Below are 15,683 nucleotides of genomic sequence, written 5' to 3'. Positions count from 1 at the left end.
CTCTGCAATTAATCCTTCTGCCATGAAGGTTAAAATATGAAGTATTTGCTGAAACTGTTTGTGGTGCTGTTGAATATGATAAACATGCCTTAATACTATAATAGCACTCACTAGAGTGCATACTACCGCCAAGGCCCACAGTCCCCTTTAATTCAATCAAGCCTAATCTCACATCAAACTCGATAGCCCTGTATCACTTTCAAATCTGACACCACTCATAATTTAACCTCACCAGATCTAAATAAGCTTGAATTTTTTTTTTTCATCAAGATCCATGTGTTATTCCCTACAAATGTCAAGTACAAGGGCCTATCCTGTGTTATAGACGATGAGAAAACTTCTTGGATCCACCCCTTTTTCTGGATCCGCACCAAAAGTTAATGGGGGCTATTCTGGGCCAAGACCGATCCTTCATCCAAGATTTGTGGAAATCCGTTCTGTAGTCTTTGTGTAATCCTGCTGACAAACCAACCAACAAACAAACAAATGGACACGGGTGAAAATATAACCTCTTTAAAACAGTTTAAAAACTGAACATTCTGTCTTTTATTAAGGTATGATATATTTAATGGCCGTTCTATTCGGCCGCTTAAGTTTTGGGTCAGTGGCCTTAATGAACTGATAAATGACTGCATTTGGACATGTAGTAGAGCTATGAGTTTTTTATATTAACCTTTCAATGTGGAATGGATGGCCACGACTGGCATCTCCCACAGCAGATAATATTTGTAATTGAGTTAAACTGTTGAGTTTGTGGCTTATTATTGTCTAATATTCTAACGTGGATGCTTTGCTGTATTTACCCAGGTGCAGAGACAAGTGGAATGACACTTAAAACATCCTGAAGGCTGGGCTCTGGCAGGTACCTGTGTTTTTTGCATTTAGCCCATGTCCAAATTGTCGCAAAGTTAACTTTCTTTTAAGCTTGTGTACTAACAAATTATATCGTCTGTGTTTTGACAGCCTTGTTACCTATGGATGTCACAATGGACCCAATGGAAAATAACATCACTGATGATAATTCAGGTAAAACGGATATATAACTGTCGTCTATGAGATGCTTAAATGGACAGACTGCTGCTTTAAGAGAACGTGAAAGAGATTTTGTGTTTTTGTAATTAATGTTTGTTCCTGTCTTTCTATAGAGGAACAGCAGAATCCTTCAGATGGGTCGATTGCTAGGCCGTCCCTGTCTGAGGTTAAGAAGTCCTGGGGCTTCAGGCGGACAACCATTGCTAGAAGGGAGTTCTTGGATGAAGTCGGAGAGCTCGCTCACAGTTCTGCACCTGTACGCAAAACCAGAGGTCGTCGTAGCATTCACACACCCCAGGCCACTCCAGAAACCTGCGACACCCAGAAAGCTACTCACTCAGCTAGGAGTGTTCTAGATGACCTTGAGTGGTCTGCCCCATCCTCGCCTGTATCAGAGGAGAGCAAGCCAGCTTCAGAAGCAGGAGGGAGCCTTGACCCGAGCTTATGGCAAGATTTTGGGTCTGCCTTCCACACTGCCTTCTCCTTGCTCGGCGGCGGGGAGGGCTTGTCAATGGAAATGTCAGATGCACTGACAGTCCCTGACATTTTGGAAGCCACTGATGCCGTTGAGTCCCCCCCTCCACAGGCTGCAGATGAAACTGAGGTGCCTGATAATATGGAGCCTGCTGATGACATGGAGATTTCCCAGTCTGTTGCTCCTGACAATGTGGCAGGAGGGGAAATGGATAATGTGGTGTTGATCTCTGATCAAGATGAGGACAGTGATGAAATGACTCTTATACAGATTAAGGAGCAGCTTGCACATGAAGGCAGGCAGGTAGAAATGAAAGCTAGAGGGGGGAAAGGTGGAAGAGGAAGGGCCAGAGGAAGGGGCAGAGGCAGAGGAAGAGGTAGGGGAAGAGGTAGAGGAAGGGGCAGAGGTAGGGGCAGGGCAGTGGAGCTTCAGGTAAGCATTGTAGATGATGAAGACAATGATGATGATGTGATACTTGTTAATCCATCTGAACAGCAGCTGCAAGAGGAAGATAAAGTAAATGATCAACACAGCTTTGCTGAAACAGACATATCACCTGCTCACTCTGATCTAAGTCTTAGCCCTGCTCAGCGATCAAGCTCAGACTGCATAATTCTAGACTCTGATTTAGACCGTACTGCTGATGTAATCCCTGGCCAGTATGATGATGCACCAGAGGAGGAGAAGAAAGGAGATATGAATGTAGGAGAGCACTCGAGCATATCAGGCCGTAAGGGTTATGACTCCAATGCTGTGTACTGCATCTGTCGACAGAAACACAATGAAAGGTACACACTCATTTCTGGTAACAAGATCTCTTGGGCTTCCGAGGTTTGAAACCCTCAGCCATCTGTTAATTTCACTTCTTGATAACTGCTCTTTGTTCACTGCTTTTAGGTTCATGATCTGCTGTGACAGTTGCCACGAGTGGTTCCATGGCAGCTGTGTTGGTATCAGTGCGTCACAGGGCCGTATAATGGAGCATAGAGGGCATGAGTACATCTGCCCCCCCTGCACCGTAAAAAAGCAGAGCCAAGTCCAAGCTGAGCCTCACCCTCAGCCTCAACCTCAGCCGGAGCCTGAGCTTAGCTTTCCCGAATGTTTGACACAAAGTCCTTCTGGTGACGAAGGGGAGGGGCATGAGGAGCAGCAAGCCCTCAAGGTTAGAATTGCATTTGGATTGCCCTTCCCTTAGTTACAACAAAATATATATAGCTTTCAAACTCTGCCGTCTGTCCTGTGTGTCGGTAAATCTGTTCATTTGAATCATTAGTCATTGGTTGATTTGCATGATGGAAGTCTTGTCTTTGGGTCTAAGATAAGACTCTGGTTTCAGGAGACTGTAGTTGTGGTGGAGAAGGAAGAGGAGAAAGAGGCCCCTGTGGTGAGACCAGAGCCTGCACCTGAAGCAAAGATGGCGACGGATGGGTCTCTTCCCCTGTGCATCGGGCCCGGGTGCTCCAAACAAGCCCTACAGGACTCTGTTTACTGTGGCACTGACTGCATCCTTCAGCATGCTGCCTTCACTATGAAGACTCTGTCTGGCCCTAAGGAGCCCAAGTCCAAAGGACGGCCACAGAGAAAAGCTGCCACCACCAGAACCGCTACAAAGGTAAGTAATTTCAACATGGAGACAAAGAATGTTTAGAAGAGATATACATTTGAAATGTGTAGTTAGTATATTTTCGTGTTGAGCTTTTTAACATTTTGTGTCTGCTTTAATTTGAAACGACAGTGTAAAATCTAGTCTGAAGTATCTTTTATTTTTGAAATGTTTTCGTCACAGGGTCAAAAGCTGGGTAGACTGTCTAAGAGATTAGCAGGCAAAGCTGAGGAGGGAGGTGAAGAAGTGGAGATGAAGGAAGAGGATGGAGGGCAGAAGGAGGCAGCATCTCCCTTAGTCTGCGACCCCAGTCTCACAGAAGCTGAGGCCACTTCCATACGATCATCTAAGTTTTACACAGCGTGTATGTATCATTCGCTACTCATACACATTCAGATCATACAGCAGTTTACACTCCATGCACGATGTGCCTCTTTAGGCATTACAGAGGTTCTTTCCTTTTTGAATCATGGCGCTACGTTACACAATCATACACAAGCATGCACACACTTCAACGCATCTATCTGGGATGACTGATAAGTAGCAGGGGTAAGTATGCTCACTTTTATAGTTTTTGTGGATTCTAAGTGTCCAAAGTGTGCTGAAATAGTCTTGACTACTCAGGATTCTGGTATTCAATTAGACACACTCCTTTCAAGCAGTCTCTTAACTGGAAACTACATCACACATGAACCGTGGGGTGGTGCCGGGTTGTAGGGGTGCTTTACCGCGCTTGGTATCAGTGTATCGAAACACTGCTCCCATGTTCATTTTTCTGACCTTGCAAAGGCCTCTTACAAAGTCAAAAGGTTCTCATTGAAGAATATACATGTGCGCTGCACAACGTCACAGTCACTGAGTGATGGAACACAAGATGAAGGAGCTTCAACACTTTTCTCTCTTATACTGGAAACACGTTTTGCTGGCCTTTTGAGAGGATGAAACATACTTCACAGACAAGGTTTAGGGTGTGCAGTGCTCATACAGCACACAGTATCTTTTCACATTTTCAGCTCAGAGCCAACAGGAAGAACAAATACACAACATTGCTCATAATTTTAAATATTAAACTCTGTAACTCTACTCTTCATCATATTCTTCAAAAATCAATTGAAATAACTTTTTAAAATCCAATACTCCAAAAAGTTTGAACTCCTTAACTCCCATTGCAGATGTGTAGACATTTAAAGACAAGTGATATGTTTTTGTCAGACTACTGTTTGAAAACTAGATAATTGTAGATTATAATTTGCCTCAGGGATTTTTTTTAATGTATTCCAATTGCATACTGCATATCTGGCTAAAGGGCTTTGCCATGTGTTGGAGTGAGATTGGTAGATACAAAGACGAAGCTTCTTGTGCACTAGGATCTGCGCACTCCATTTTCTTACATCCCACATATTATACACACTACGATTTGCACACTTTATTCCGTTAAAGACTTTATACTCCGTGCCTGAAGGAGGTCTATGTTTGTATCTATTGAAATGGAGTGCACATATCCTAGTGCAGCTGTTACTTTCTAAATATTTCAATTGAAATCATTTTGTCAGGAAAAGTCAGACAATCAACCACGGACTAAATAAGATTGTTAAATGACCTTTACCATTTTACAACTAGAATAGTATTTACAGTGATTCAATTAAACAAGAAAAGTTCTGAGAGTCAGTCAACTTGCTATAGCTGCCCTACAGCTGGTACATTAGACAGTTATAATCACAGCAACAGCACTCAGCATGTCATGCTCACAGGCATCAAACTGAGATTCCCCCATATCAGACCTTCCTCAAATCCTCAGTACCACTGAATACGTTGGTTTTGTGAAGCCTGCTGAATGATGTTGTATTGCCATAATGTTAGCAAGGCACAACACCTCTTCAATCTGATGGTTTTCTCAAAGTGGTTTGTCTTCTAAAAGAGGACCCCGATGCTCAAGCACCAGCGGTTTTCTTCCTACAGACGGCAGTCATTAGTGGTCTTTGTCTCCAACAGGCAAGATCTGTTTTTTTTTTTTTTTTTTTGGGCAATTGCATAAAACGATTATAAAGTAAATGGAAGAAATTGCTGCAATTGATCCATGAACTGCACCTCATAACATACAGCACAACATTTTACAACTTTCCCATTCCCTGTACCAAGATCAAACAATTTTCCATGCATCTACATCAAGTTTCTTGATGCTGCAGCTTGTAGTGCCTTATCCATCAACACTCAACATACAAAGACACACCCTTGTTGCACAGACACAGCAATGTTAGCTTGGATAGGATTCTGAATGAATAGGGACTGGGCAGGACTGGTACAGAGGAGGAGTTGACTTCTTGCTGCTGCAGAGACACAGAGGGGACTAGAGGATTCATCAGTGCTAATGCTGGAATGAGGTTCCACCTGGAGTTCACCGAACAGTGAATGGGAGACTTGTGGTCACATTTCCATGAAGATGACTTCAAAGTGTCTGCTGGCGCCCATCAGAATAATGCTCCATCCTTCTGTGCCTCTGAGAAAAGACTCCACCCCACTGGAAATGATGAAGGCTTACGGTTCACCACACATGCATACAAACTCTAGGGTTGAAGGATAGGCATATTTTGAGTAACGGAGTGTATAGTGTTAAAATAACTCTACTTGGGTAATATCAAGTCACCTTTAGTTCTGCTAACAGGGACAAAATAATGGTATTTATACAACCCCCTTCCCGTAATGTTTTTATTTTCACACTCGCATAAGCATTTATACAGTATTTATAAACCTGTCTTTTTATATTTTTACAAACACAGACAGCAGAAAACAACATCTGTTTTCTGATACTAATCATTTCTGTGGTTTACTTTGAGCACTGACCCAGTCAGCTTCTATCCCCCTTTTTCCCCAACCTTTATGATTAGTGTGAAATTTCAGATTTCATCTTACATTCACAAATACACAGACAAAAGTGTACAATATAAAGGTACAACCCTGATTCCCAAAAAAATGGGACGCTGTGTATGATTAAACAGAATGGGATAATTTGTGACATATAATGAATTTGAAACCGTACAAGACAGCATTTCACTGTATCATCTTAACTGACTTTGCAAATGATTACATTCTGTTATATTTACATTTTACACAGCGCCCAAACTTATTTGGAATTGGAGTTGTCCATACAGCAGATATTGGTCTGCTTTCTTTGTTATAGTCATTCATTGCGAGCAGAACCAAATGCCAGAAGTGAACCACAACTGTCAATACGCCAGCATACTATAAGACAAAGATTTCTGCATTAGTAATAAGTTTAGATTTAAAGACATTCACAGCAGTAGCCACTTTTCTTAATTGTTCATTTTAGTCTGAAAGCTTAAAACTTAAACATAAAAACCTGCCATGTTTACAAAACGTCTTTCAAATTTTGTGGAAGGCTGGTAAAAGTAAGTAAAAGTAAAGCTTTACTGTTCGGAGATAAATTATATAGGAACCCTGCTGCCCCACAAAAACAAGACAACACAATCATTTTAAATACACAATTTCTTATGCTTTGTGATTCTTGCAAAGTCACTAAAAGGTCACATTGATACGCTTCAATCAGCTAATTATTTATTATTAATTAATCAGCAAATTGCCCTTGAAATCTTTCTGCTGCTACGCAAATACAATGTGGATGAATCGCAAAATACAAAACACAACAGACAGTTTTCAGTTTCATGATTAATCGACACACCTTGCTGTAAATAGTTTTTTTTAGAACTTCTCTCTATAGAGTAAGTAGTTCCAATGAAATGATTGATTGACTTATATGATGTGACTCGCCACTTTGTATTGTGGTGGTGGCAGAAGATGATGACCTTGCTACATAAAAACATGTATTTCTCTTCAGTAGGGCTAAGTTAGAAAATAATTTCTTTGATTTTATTTGGATATACCCTTTAGACTTTGAGACTTTTAATATTGAGAGGGATGGTGTGTTCACAGCCATTTCAGTTGGACTAAACACCCTTAATTCCAATAAAATTTGGGGCGCTGTATAAAACAGTGTGATAATTTACTAATCTTCTTTGACTACTTGATTGAAAACAGTACAAACACAATACATTTCATGGTTTTACCTCTTGAACTTCAGGGATTTTTGTAAATATATGCTTATTAGTTTGATGCCAGCAACAAGTTGGGACAGGGCCAACAAAAGAAAAGAAACAGCTGATAGTATTATGATTGGGGATACTATCGTAAACTAGCAGGGGCGGGGCAAACACATGATTGTATAAAGGGTATCGCTACATGGGCTCAGGGGACACTTAAAAACCATAAAACCGTTGACGGTAAACACAGTTTGTTTGAAAAATGATTGCATTCTGTTTTTATTTACGTTTTACACAGCGTTCCATCTTTTTTGGAATCAGGGTTGTTGATCATGATGTCAAGTTGTTCGGTGTTAACTTTAAGTCTCAAAATATATACTGACGGCACAAAAAGAAACCATAAACAAATACATACAAACAATAATAGGAAAACTACTACATGTTCTTAAATGTTAACTCCATTTACACTAGTTGTCCAGTAGTCCAGCAGAACCCTTGGTGATCACCTGTTGCAGCCACCTCTGTTTGATGCCTCATGGAGACAGCCACTTGATGTGCAGCTGTGAGGTACTGCTACACTTCTGGGGATGTCCTGACTGAGCTTCTTGCTCCTGTCAGGCAGAGGTCACGTCTCCAGCTGTTGCATTGCAGGGCGTCTCACAGGTTTACAGTTGGGTTGTGGTCAGGAGATGATGCAGGCTGAAACAGCCTCTGCCAACCAGCAGTCCTCAGGGCAGGTGTGGCCTGGTGAACAGAGGTGCTCTCCTGAAGAACGGTGGTGTTACAGCACGGGATGATTTGCTGCACAATTTCATCTCTGCATCACATGGCATCATGGAACTCAGGAAACTAAGTGTGGCCTTTATCAGAGCTTAAATTACGGCTTTTTGAAGATGATGAGTAGATATCGCTCCTGCCTGACCTCAAAGTAGTCCCTGTGATCGTCAGTGTGAATCAAAGTATTGGTGTCTCACCGTATTGCTGGTCGGATCTTAAGATAACGGACGGCTCCCTGTGAAAAACAACCAATAGCTATACTTCACAAAAGTGTTTCTTTTATGTCAGTATTGCATACAAAACATTTTTCCCACATCACCGTTCATTACAAAGTTCATAAATTTTGATGTTTAAAGTGACTTTAGCACCTTGCCAAAAAATAACCTGAAATAATCTATCCAACAAAAGAAAGCAAGCGTAACCTCAGAATACAAAAACTTCCAGCTTGGTAAAAGAAGATGAGCTAAATATGATGAAAAGTCATGGTGGGTTTTGATCAGCATGCTGGTATTTCATGGCTGAAATGAAATGGGTTTTCCTACATCTCCAGATAGTTTCAATCTTTGTCATAAACTTTATAGACTCGTGGGTCTCTTACACCGACAGTCTGGAGTGAAGTTTCCTTTAGAGATGACCAGACAGTTTACCGTCAAGTTTCCCCAGTTGGGTCTTTTGACTTTCACTGTTAGGAGGGAAAGTACAAAAATGACTGTAGCAAATTGAACAAATACTGTGGATAAGCAAGACTCTGTTGTCCAAGCTTTAATACGAAAGACAGGGACAGTGTTTTGAATTTTTTTCTAAGCAGCTGCATATTAAAAGGATGTAGCTGACTATAATTTAGTGTATCATCCTCCTTGAGAATGTCATGAATTACAAACATCCAACCGTAATATAAAGTCATTCATGTTCATCATGTTGGAAGAGCAGCATTCCCCATTTGTGCTTTGTTCCTGTGTGTAAAATATATCAGGAAACCAGAACTTGTAGTTTATTGTCATAGAACCTTTTTATAAAAAAAATAAAAATGCCCTTAATGCTCTTAGTTTGAAATTATGAAAAAACAAATCTGTCACAGGTTTGAGATACAAAGAAGTTCAAGATGCAAGTGTCATTTTGGTGAAACACTCAGGAGTAAAAAGATTTAATTTCTCTGGCATGTTTCTACAAAATGTAGCTTGTAAAAATATTTTGCAAAAGGAAAAGATGAAAGCTCATCACACCCCACAGGCAGATAAACAATGGACTAAGTAAATCTAAAACTGAATCCTTGAGAAAAATACATTTTGATCTTAATGGTTTTCAACAAACACTTTCTGTATTGTTTGGAAGCTGTTCACTCTACATGAAGTAGACTGTGAGGCATTATACACATCAAGTTCAGTGACTAAGCAGTACCCGCAGACTGTGCTCAGGAGTGTCAGTAGGGCAAGTGAGGCAAGTCGTCAGGCCCTGAAGGTTTCAGTGACATACAGATTAAAATTTTGCAGCATGTTTGTAAGAATTTGCCAAGTTTCTTTTGGAAACAGAAACCTAAAAGGACTCCAAATACACAACAGAGAACCGTAAACATACAGGATCTATGACACGACCTTGTTGTAGTGTTATTGTGTTGTTATAGTGTTACAAAAGTGTTGTCTAGTTTTTTTATTCTTTGGTATTTTTGGAGGCATTTTTGTGGCTTTATTGCAGAAGGCGCAACAAAGGTCCCTATCCTCACCTGAACTGTGTTGCAGTTGGCCTTTAACCTCTGAGTCACAGGGACGCCGCTTTTGCCTAACATTTGTGATGGACACAAGAAACCGAGTGGGAGATGCTAACTGGGGGGCTCACAATACATATTTCTCACTCCTTTCAAAAAAAATCTTTTCAAAACTTTATTTATTTGTATTTATCTGACTACTTATTCATCCAGAACAGCCATTTGAACACACTCTGCTCCATAACGCTCCATGGGGAGTGAAGCAACACAATTTATTAACATTAATGATTTCAAGAACGACAGTGCTGAAGAAATACTTTGGCAGTTTTACATACTTTTATTTCTATGCGTTCCCCAGGCAAACAACACTTCAAAACCACAGATGATAGCCTTTCAACTCATTTATTAAAGGTATTGAATAGTTGCTTTCGTAAAGAGCGACTTCTTTCAGTTTGATTGTCTTCCTCCTCTGCCTTTAGTTGAAAGCTCATTGTTTGTTTGAAATTTGAGTCATGTTCAGTGTCATTCAGCAAAAACAGAATGAAACCCAGCATGTTTGAAGTCACTGGAAAGTACAAAGTGTTAAGTCTTGACACAGTCGTCTCATCTTGGAATAGTTATCAAACGTCAGGCCCATTGAATTAATACATTTTAAAATCACAAGTTCCTTGATTATAGAAGACCGCAAGTAGCAGTTTTGGCTTTTCAAATAAACAAAAAATCCTTGGTGCATGGACATGATATGATGGTTTAATGGAAAGGGGATGAACTGGACAGAGAGCAGCTCTCACTGAGGGTTTTTTTTCTTCAAACTTTTTTAAGCCAAAGTTTCACTTCTCTCTACAAAGACACGTCACCAGCTGAGCATGATGCTGGCTTTCTTCGTACAACTCCCAAAGAACTAATCCACTCATTTGACGCTTTGATGGTTAATAGTGAAATCCTGTCAGGGTCCACTGGGATAACATCTTCACCTACACAAAAGTCTCATAATGATGCATAAAATGGGACGTCATTATATGAAATCTTTCAATATTACACTTTGAGTTATATGCTAAGCTTTTTTGCTTCATAGTGCAAAGAATTTATTCTTGATGAAGTTTTTTGTTTCTTACTGTAAATTGCATTACTTCCAAGAAGGCACAGTTCGACTTTGTTCAGCCTGAGTGCCGTGTGACCACATGGTACAGTGTCACTGGCATTTTAAAAAGCATGTGATTTCCGTTGGTTGGTTTCAGTGTTTACAGTCAGTCTGGAATAGTAATGTGTTTATTTCACAGTGGGTCAGTGCACACATACTATTATGTGTAATGTTTGGTTTGGAGAAGAGAGCTGAGTAAGAGTTCAAAGTTCAAAGTTCAAAGTTCAAAGTCGACTTTATTGTCAAAACTGCAATATGTACAAGACATACAGAGAATTGAAATTGTGTTTCCCTCTGTCCAGACAGAAATAAGAAATATAAGAATATAAAATAAAATAGAAATATAGATCTAAAAATAAAAATAAAAATAAAATATGTACAGCTAAGAGACATTCGGGAATATAAAGTCCGGAGATATAAATAGTGTGGAATAGGTATGTCAGTATTGGGATTGGATATAAATATAGATATAAATATGGCAGTTTGATATAAATATGACAGTATAAAATGGTGTAAACTGGTCTATGACAATGAAATTGTAAACATTCTTACACAGTGCAAATAGATTTTAAAGTGTTTTTGAGTTGAGTTGAGTTTAAGGTACTGCCCATAAATGTCAGGTTGTAGCCTAAATATATTCTTTCATTTTCTCTTGATTCCCCATTGCTTTTTGTTGCATCTTTTAAACCTCCTACTTATTCTTTCCTGTCACATGCACTCAAAGCTTTAATGTCCTTGGTAGGTTTCCAAAGATTTGCTAGTTCAATACATACATTTAATTGTGAAACACGAGCACCCTCTACTGGTCAAATGAATAATGTGCAACAAAGAGAAAAACAACTACACTACCTCAACAACACTACTGACATTTCCAGTATTTCCTAGTTTATGAGAGATTATGCCTTTTCTGTATTTATAATGTACAACTTTCTTGCTGCGATGCAGAATAGCACAGATTAACATTAGATATATCAAATATTTTCTCCAGCTTTTCATTTCCAAAGTGAATTTAACACACAGTTATATGATTAGATATAGCCAGAACAATAATGTTGCACCAAGTATTTTTCATGTTTTTCCTGAAGTTATGTGTGCTTGTAGAGAACAGAGAACAACCCACTCAATATATCACCTTCCAGTCATAGATGGCATGGATACATACAGTACATTTTCCCTCTTATGTGACTGATTCTCAAAACACCGGCTGTGTACCGGCTACTCAGCCTGAAGCATGACGAGTGCCATTTTAGTGCGCTAGAGATCAATCACCATGTTGTTTTTATTTCATCCTTACAGTCAGTCGTCTCTAAGGTAAAATCCCCTGTAAACCATGGGTCAGGATACATTTTAGGACTCACAATGTTATTATAAGACTAATCATAGCATCCTCTTCAAGAGACAAAAGGAGACTGACCTCCATCGTGTTTGTCTGTCCTTCGGTGAGCCCTGTAGTTATCACATTTTATATGTTCCACATGTAAACCCTCCTAGCAGGTGGACAAAGATGGAGGAATCAACACAAAAGGGGGAATTTCCAAGTATTAAAGGATTTTACAACAATAATGATAATAATAAAAAAGAAAAAAGAATCAAAGGAAAAGTTCAATATTTTGGGAAATGCACTCATTTTCCTTTTTGCTGGGTGTTAGATGAGAAGATTGATACCACTCTCATGTCTGTCTGTTGAATACAAAGCCTGTAGCCAGCAGCTGGTTAGTGTATCAGGAAGTCACTGCTCTTGGACATGAAAAAGTTCTGTACATCATCCAGCCTCATTTTTGACCTGCAGGCGTTTCAAATTCTTAACATCTTACTCTTGGCAACAAAGCAAAAAAAAAAAAAAGTGATTTTCCCAAAATGTTGAGCTTTTGGTTTAACAGTTCAGTTACACTTATTGACAAATCAAGAGTTCAAGCTCAGGAGTAGCGCACCTGGGAGGGTGATGTGTCCTCAGATTTGTCATCCTGAATACATCAGGTTAAAATCACACGGTGGTCTTGTGTCTCACATAAAAACCTGCAGACTTTTGACCATTGGTGGGACATGGTTTAGAAATGATGGTTAAGAGCTTTACGTCCCCTTAATGGAACTAGGATGTTGCATTTGAATGAAAAATAATTATTTTTGTGTATTTTAAGCCCTGCTATTGGAGTGGCTCTATGGCAAGCAACATCAGTCTGTTGGTTGTTCCACCATTTTTGTCCAGACTGAAATATCTCCGCAACTATTTAATTAACAATCAGAACATTTTGTACAGACATCTGCGGTACTCAGGTGATGAAGTCCACTGACTTTAGTGATCTTCTGATGTTTCCTCGAGAGCAATTTTGGTTTTTAAATGAAATTTAGCCAAAGTTTTGCCGTGACATATGGCACACACATTAATTTCCCCCTCAGGAGGAACTGTAATAACTTTGGTGATTTCTTAACTCTTCATCCAGAGCCACCATTAAGGGAAATTTTTTTTTTTATTTTAATCTTCAGCTTTATCATCTTTTCCAATTAAAAATGGATGATGACACTCTCAGCACATTTCACCTGTTCACAGCTTGTGATCAGTGCTATTTTAGGGAAATACAATGTGTGCACACACAATTTCAAAAGGAATTTGCTTGGGTGTTGTGGTACATAAGAGTACGTAAAATTAAGAGTCATTAATATAAAATACACTTTAAAATAAGAAAAACAGTTGTTTAAATGAAGAGGATGAAATGCCCAAAATACTGACTAATAAGAATGTGCAAATGTTCACAGTGTAAAGATAAAGGAATGCGGATGTGCGAAAATAAAAAATATTTGCAGAGATGTGTGTTATTGTTCCACGTCAAATCAGATGTGGAGACTTTGATTTTAATATACAGTAAGAGTCTGTTTCAGTGGGGCTCCTGGTTCTTGTTGATGAGAACAGCTGCAGTCTCTTACTTTAACTACAGATCTGTTGATCTAAAGTCTGCATTCATACTCAACATGGTAAATAAAGTGTAAAATTAAATATACAAATATTCCCCAGAGACCAGCTGTATAACTACAGCAGTTACACTGATTAACTGTACAAACCTGTTCTGTTCACAATATCTGCAAATCTTTAAAACCAAAGGTAGAATGTAAGACTGGTTAGTGACAAAGTGAAATGTTACACACAATAGTGCATAATACTTTTTATATATACAGTAGTTTCTGTCAGTCACCTTACTTATTCAAGGTAAAAAAAAATCATCAAACACGTTTCCCTCTCCTTCAAAATCCCCCTTGTAAGTCATCCTATCCTTGATGGTGTCACACTCAAATTTGTCCCAATGGCTTCGCTGACCCATGTTCTTTGGGACATTACAAAAGAAGGCATTCCTACATTTTGAATATACATCCTAATGTTATATTCAAAATATAAACTTTTTTATCAAAAAGATTATATTTTGATTAGTGACTCTACAGCTGTCAAAATAAATGTGGTGGAGGAAAAGTACAATATTTGTCTCCAGATATATTGGAATAGAAGTAAATGCATAAAATGGAAAAAAAAAATTACCTCAAAATTGTACAAGTAGAGTAATACTATCACTTCCTCAACACTATTTTTCACTAAATGTGCTCATCTTGTGAATCAAGACAAAAGTGAAATGTGTACAGTGAATATATTTTAATACAGAGTGATGAATTGGAAATGTATAACAGAAGTCAAGGAGACTAGCAACAGAGAGAGTTTTTGGCGATTGGACGCCATCGATGTGAAGCTTCGTCATTAATCACTGGCCTTTATGAAGATAAGAGATAGAACAGTATCCCCTTAAGTCTAGATGCTGATGATGGTGGAGTAAAGTCAGCAGGTGGTTGATGGAAACTCAGTTGAATCTCCTCGAACAGTCTGGAGGTAATGATGACAATGGCGAGTGGTGGGTTGCACAGTAGTAGGTGGAATTACTGTGATATATATAAAGAAGTGTGTCTGAGGACTGATTGGCTCCAACAAAAAACGTTCTTTGGGCGTGGTGACGTCAGAATTGTGAAAGTCAGGACAGAAGTTTAGAGCGAGATGAAAGCAGGAATTCACCACAGAAGAATAAAAGGCGAAATATGAAAGAAAAGATCTTATTGAACTTTCGCTGAAGCTTCATCACAAATCAGCCTGTGAGGACTGCATGACTATTAAAGATTTTCTGACTGTTTGGGTTTATCTGAAGAGTGATAAAAAAAAGATTTTTTTGATGCTATGATTACGTAGTTTTACAGGTATGTGTATTCTGCACACCTTAAAGTGCTACGATGTTCCTCGATTAACCCTTGATAGGACACGTGATTCGATACCCACCCAATGAAACAAATGCTCTTGTTTTTTACTTTCTTTGACACTCTCTCACACATAACCACACACACACACACTTACAATGGCAAATCTTGCATGAATAAAGTCTCTTCATTCTTTACCTCATAGATGAAGTTAGTGACTCACTTGCATATTTATTCCTTTATTCTTTCCTTCATTTATTTATTAATTAATCAGTTTTTTGTTAGTCTGCCTCTGTCAATACCCACAATACCCTCAATGAGAGAAATCAGTGCATTCTTTTTCAGGAACGCGATCACATTGACACAGTTACACATTTCCAACTGGAAGCTGTCCAGTACAACCATACTCTGAGCTGTTGGCCACTGAGCAGCTCCACTGGAGTAATCGGGGTTAAGGGCCTTGCTCAAGGGCACCTCCGCTCTGCCTTTCACTTTCCCCACCCAGATTTATCCTGCCAAGGATAAGCTTGCTTCTCTTAACCTTTAGGCCACCGCTACCCTTTCACGCATATAACAGTATTTCCCACACATAGACTTTACTTGGGTGGGCCGCCCAGGTATATTAACGGCCACCAATGTATATTTAGCGACCCATTTTATTCATTTTTTATTTT

The 15,683-nt window shown here is 39.2% G+C and overlaps 1 protein-coding gene across 1 annotated transcript in view; it reads left to right on the top strand.

The window, feature by feature from the left end:
- LOC140999364 (uncharacterized) overlaps nt 1-15,683 on the top strand; it is a 51,266-nt gene that overhangs the window by 22,367 nt on the left and 13,216 nt on the right. The window contains exons 23-27 of the mRNA XM_073469718.1: nt 964-1,026; nt 1,146-2,295; nt 2,405-2,669; nt 2,844-3,119; nt 3,294-3,474. Coding sequence (XP_073325819.1) covers nt 964-1,026; nt 1,146-2,295; nt 2,405-2,669; nt 2,844-3,119; nt 3,294-3,474 — 1,935 coding nt within the window. The remainder of the gene's footprint in view (nt 1-963; nt 1,027-1,145; nt 2,296-2,404; nt 2,670-2,843; nt 3,120-3,293; nt 3,475-15,683) is intronic.

This window comes from Pagrus major, chromosome 7 (assembly GCF_040436345.1).
Source record: "Pagrus major chromosome 7, Pma_NU_1.0".
NCBI lineage: Eukaryota > Metazoa > Chordata > Actinopteri > Spariformes > Sparidae > Pagrus > Pagrus major.
This window is presented reverse-complemented; position numbering and strand designations above follow the sequence as displayed.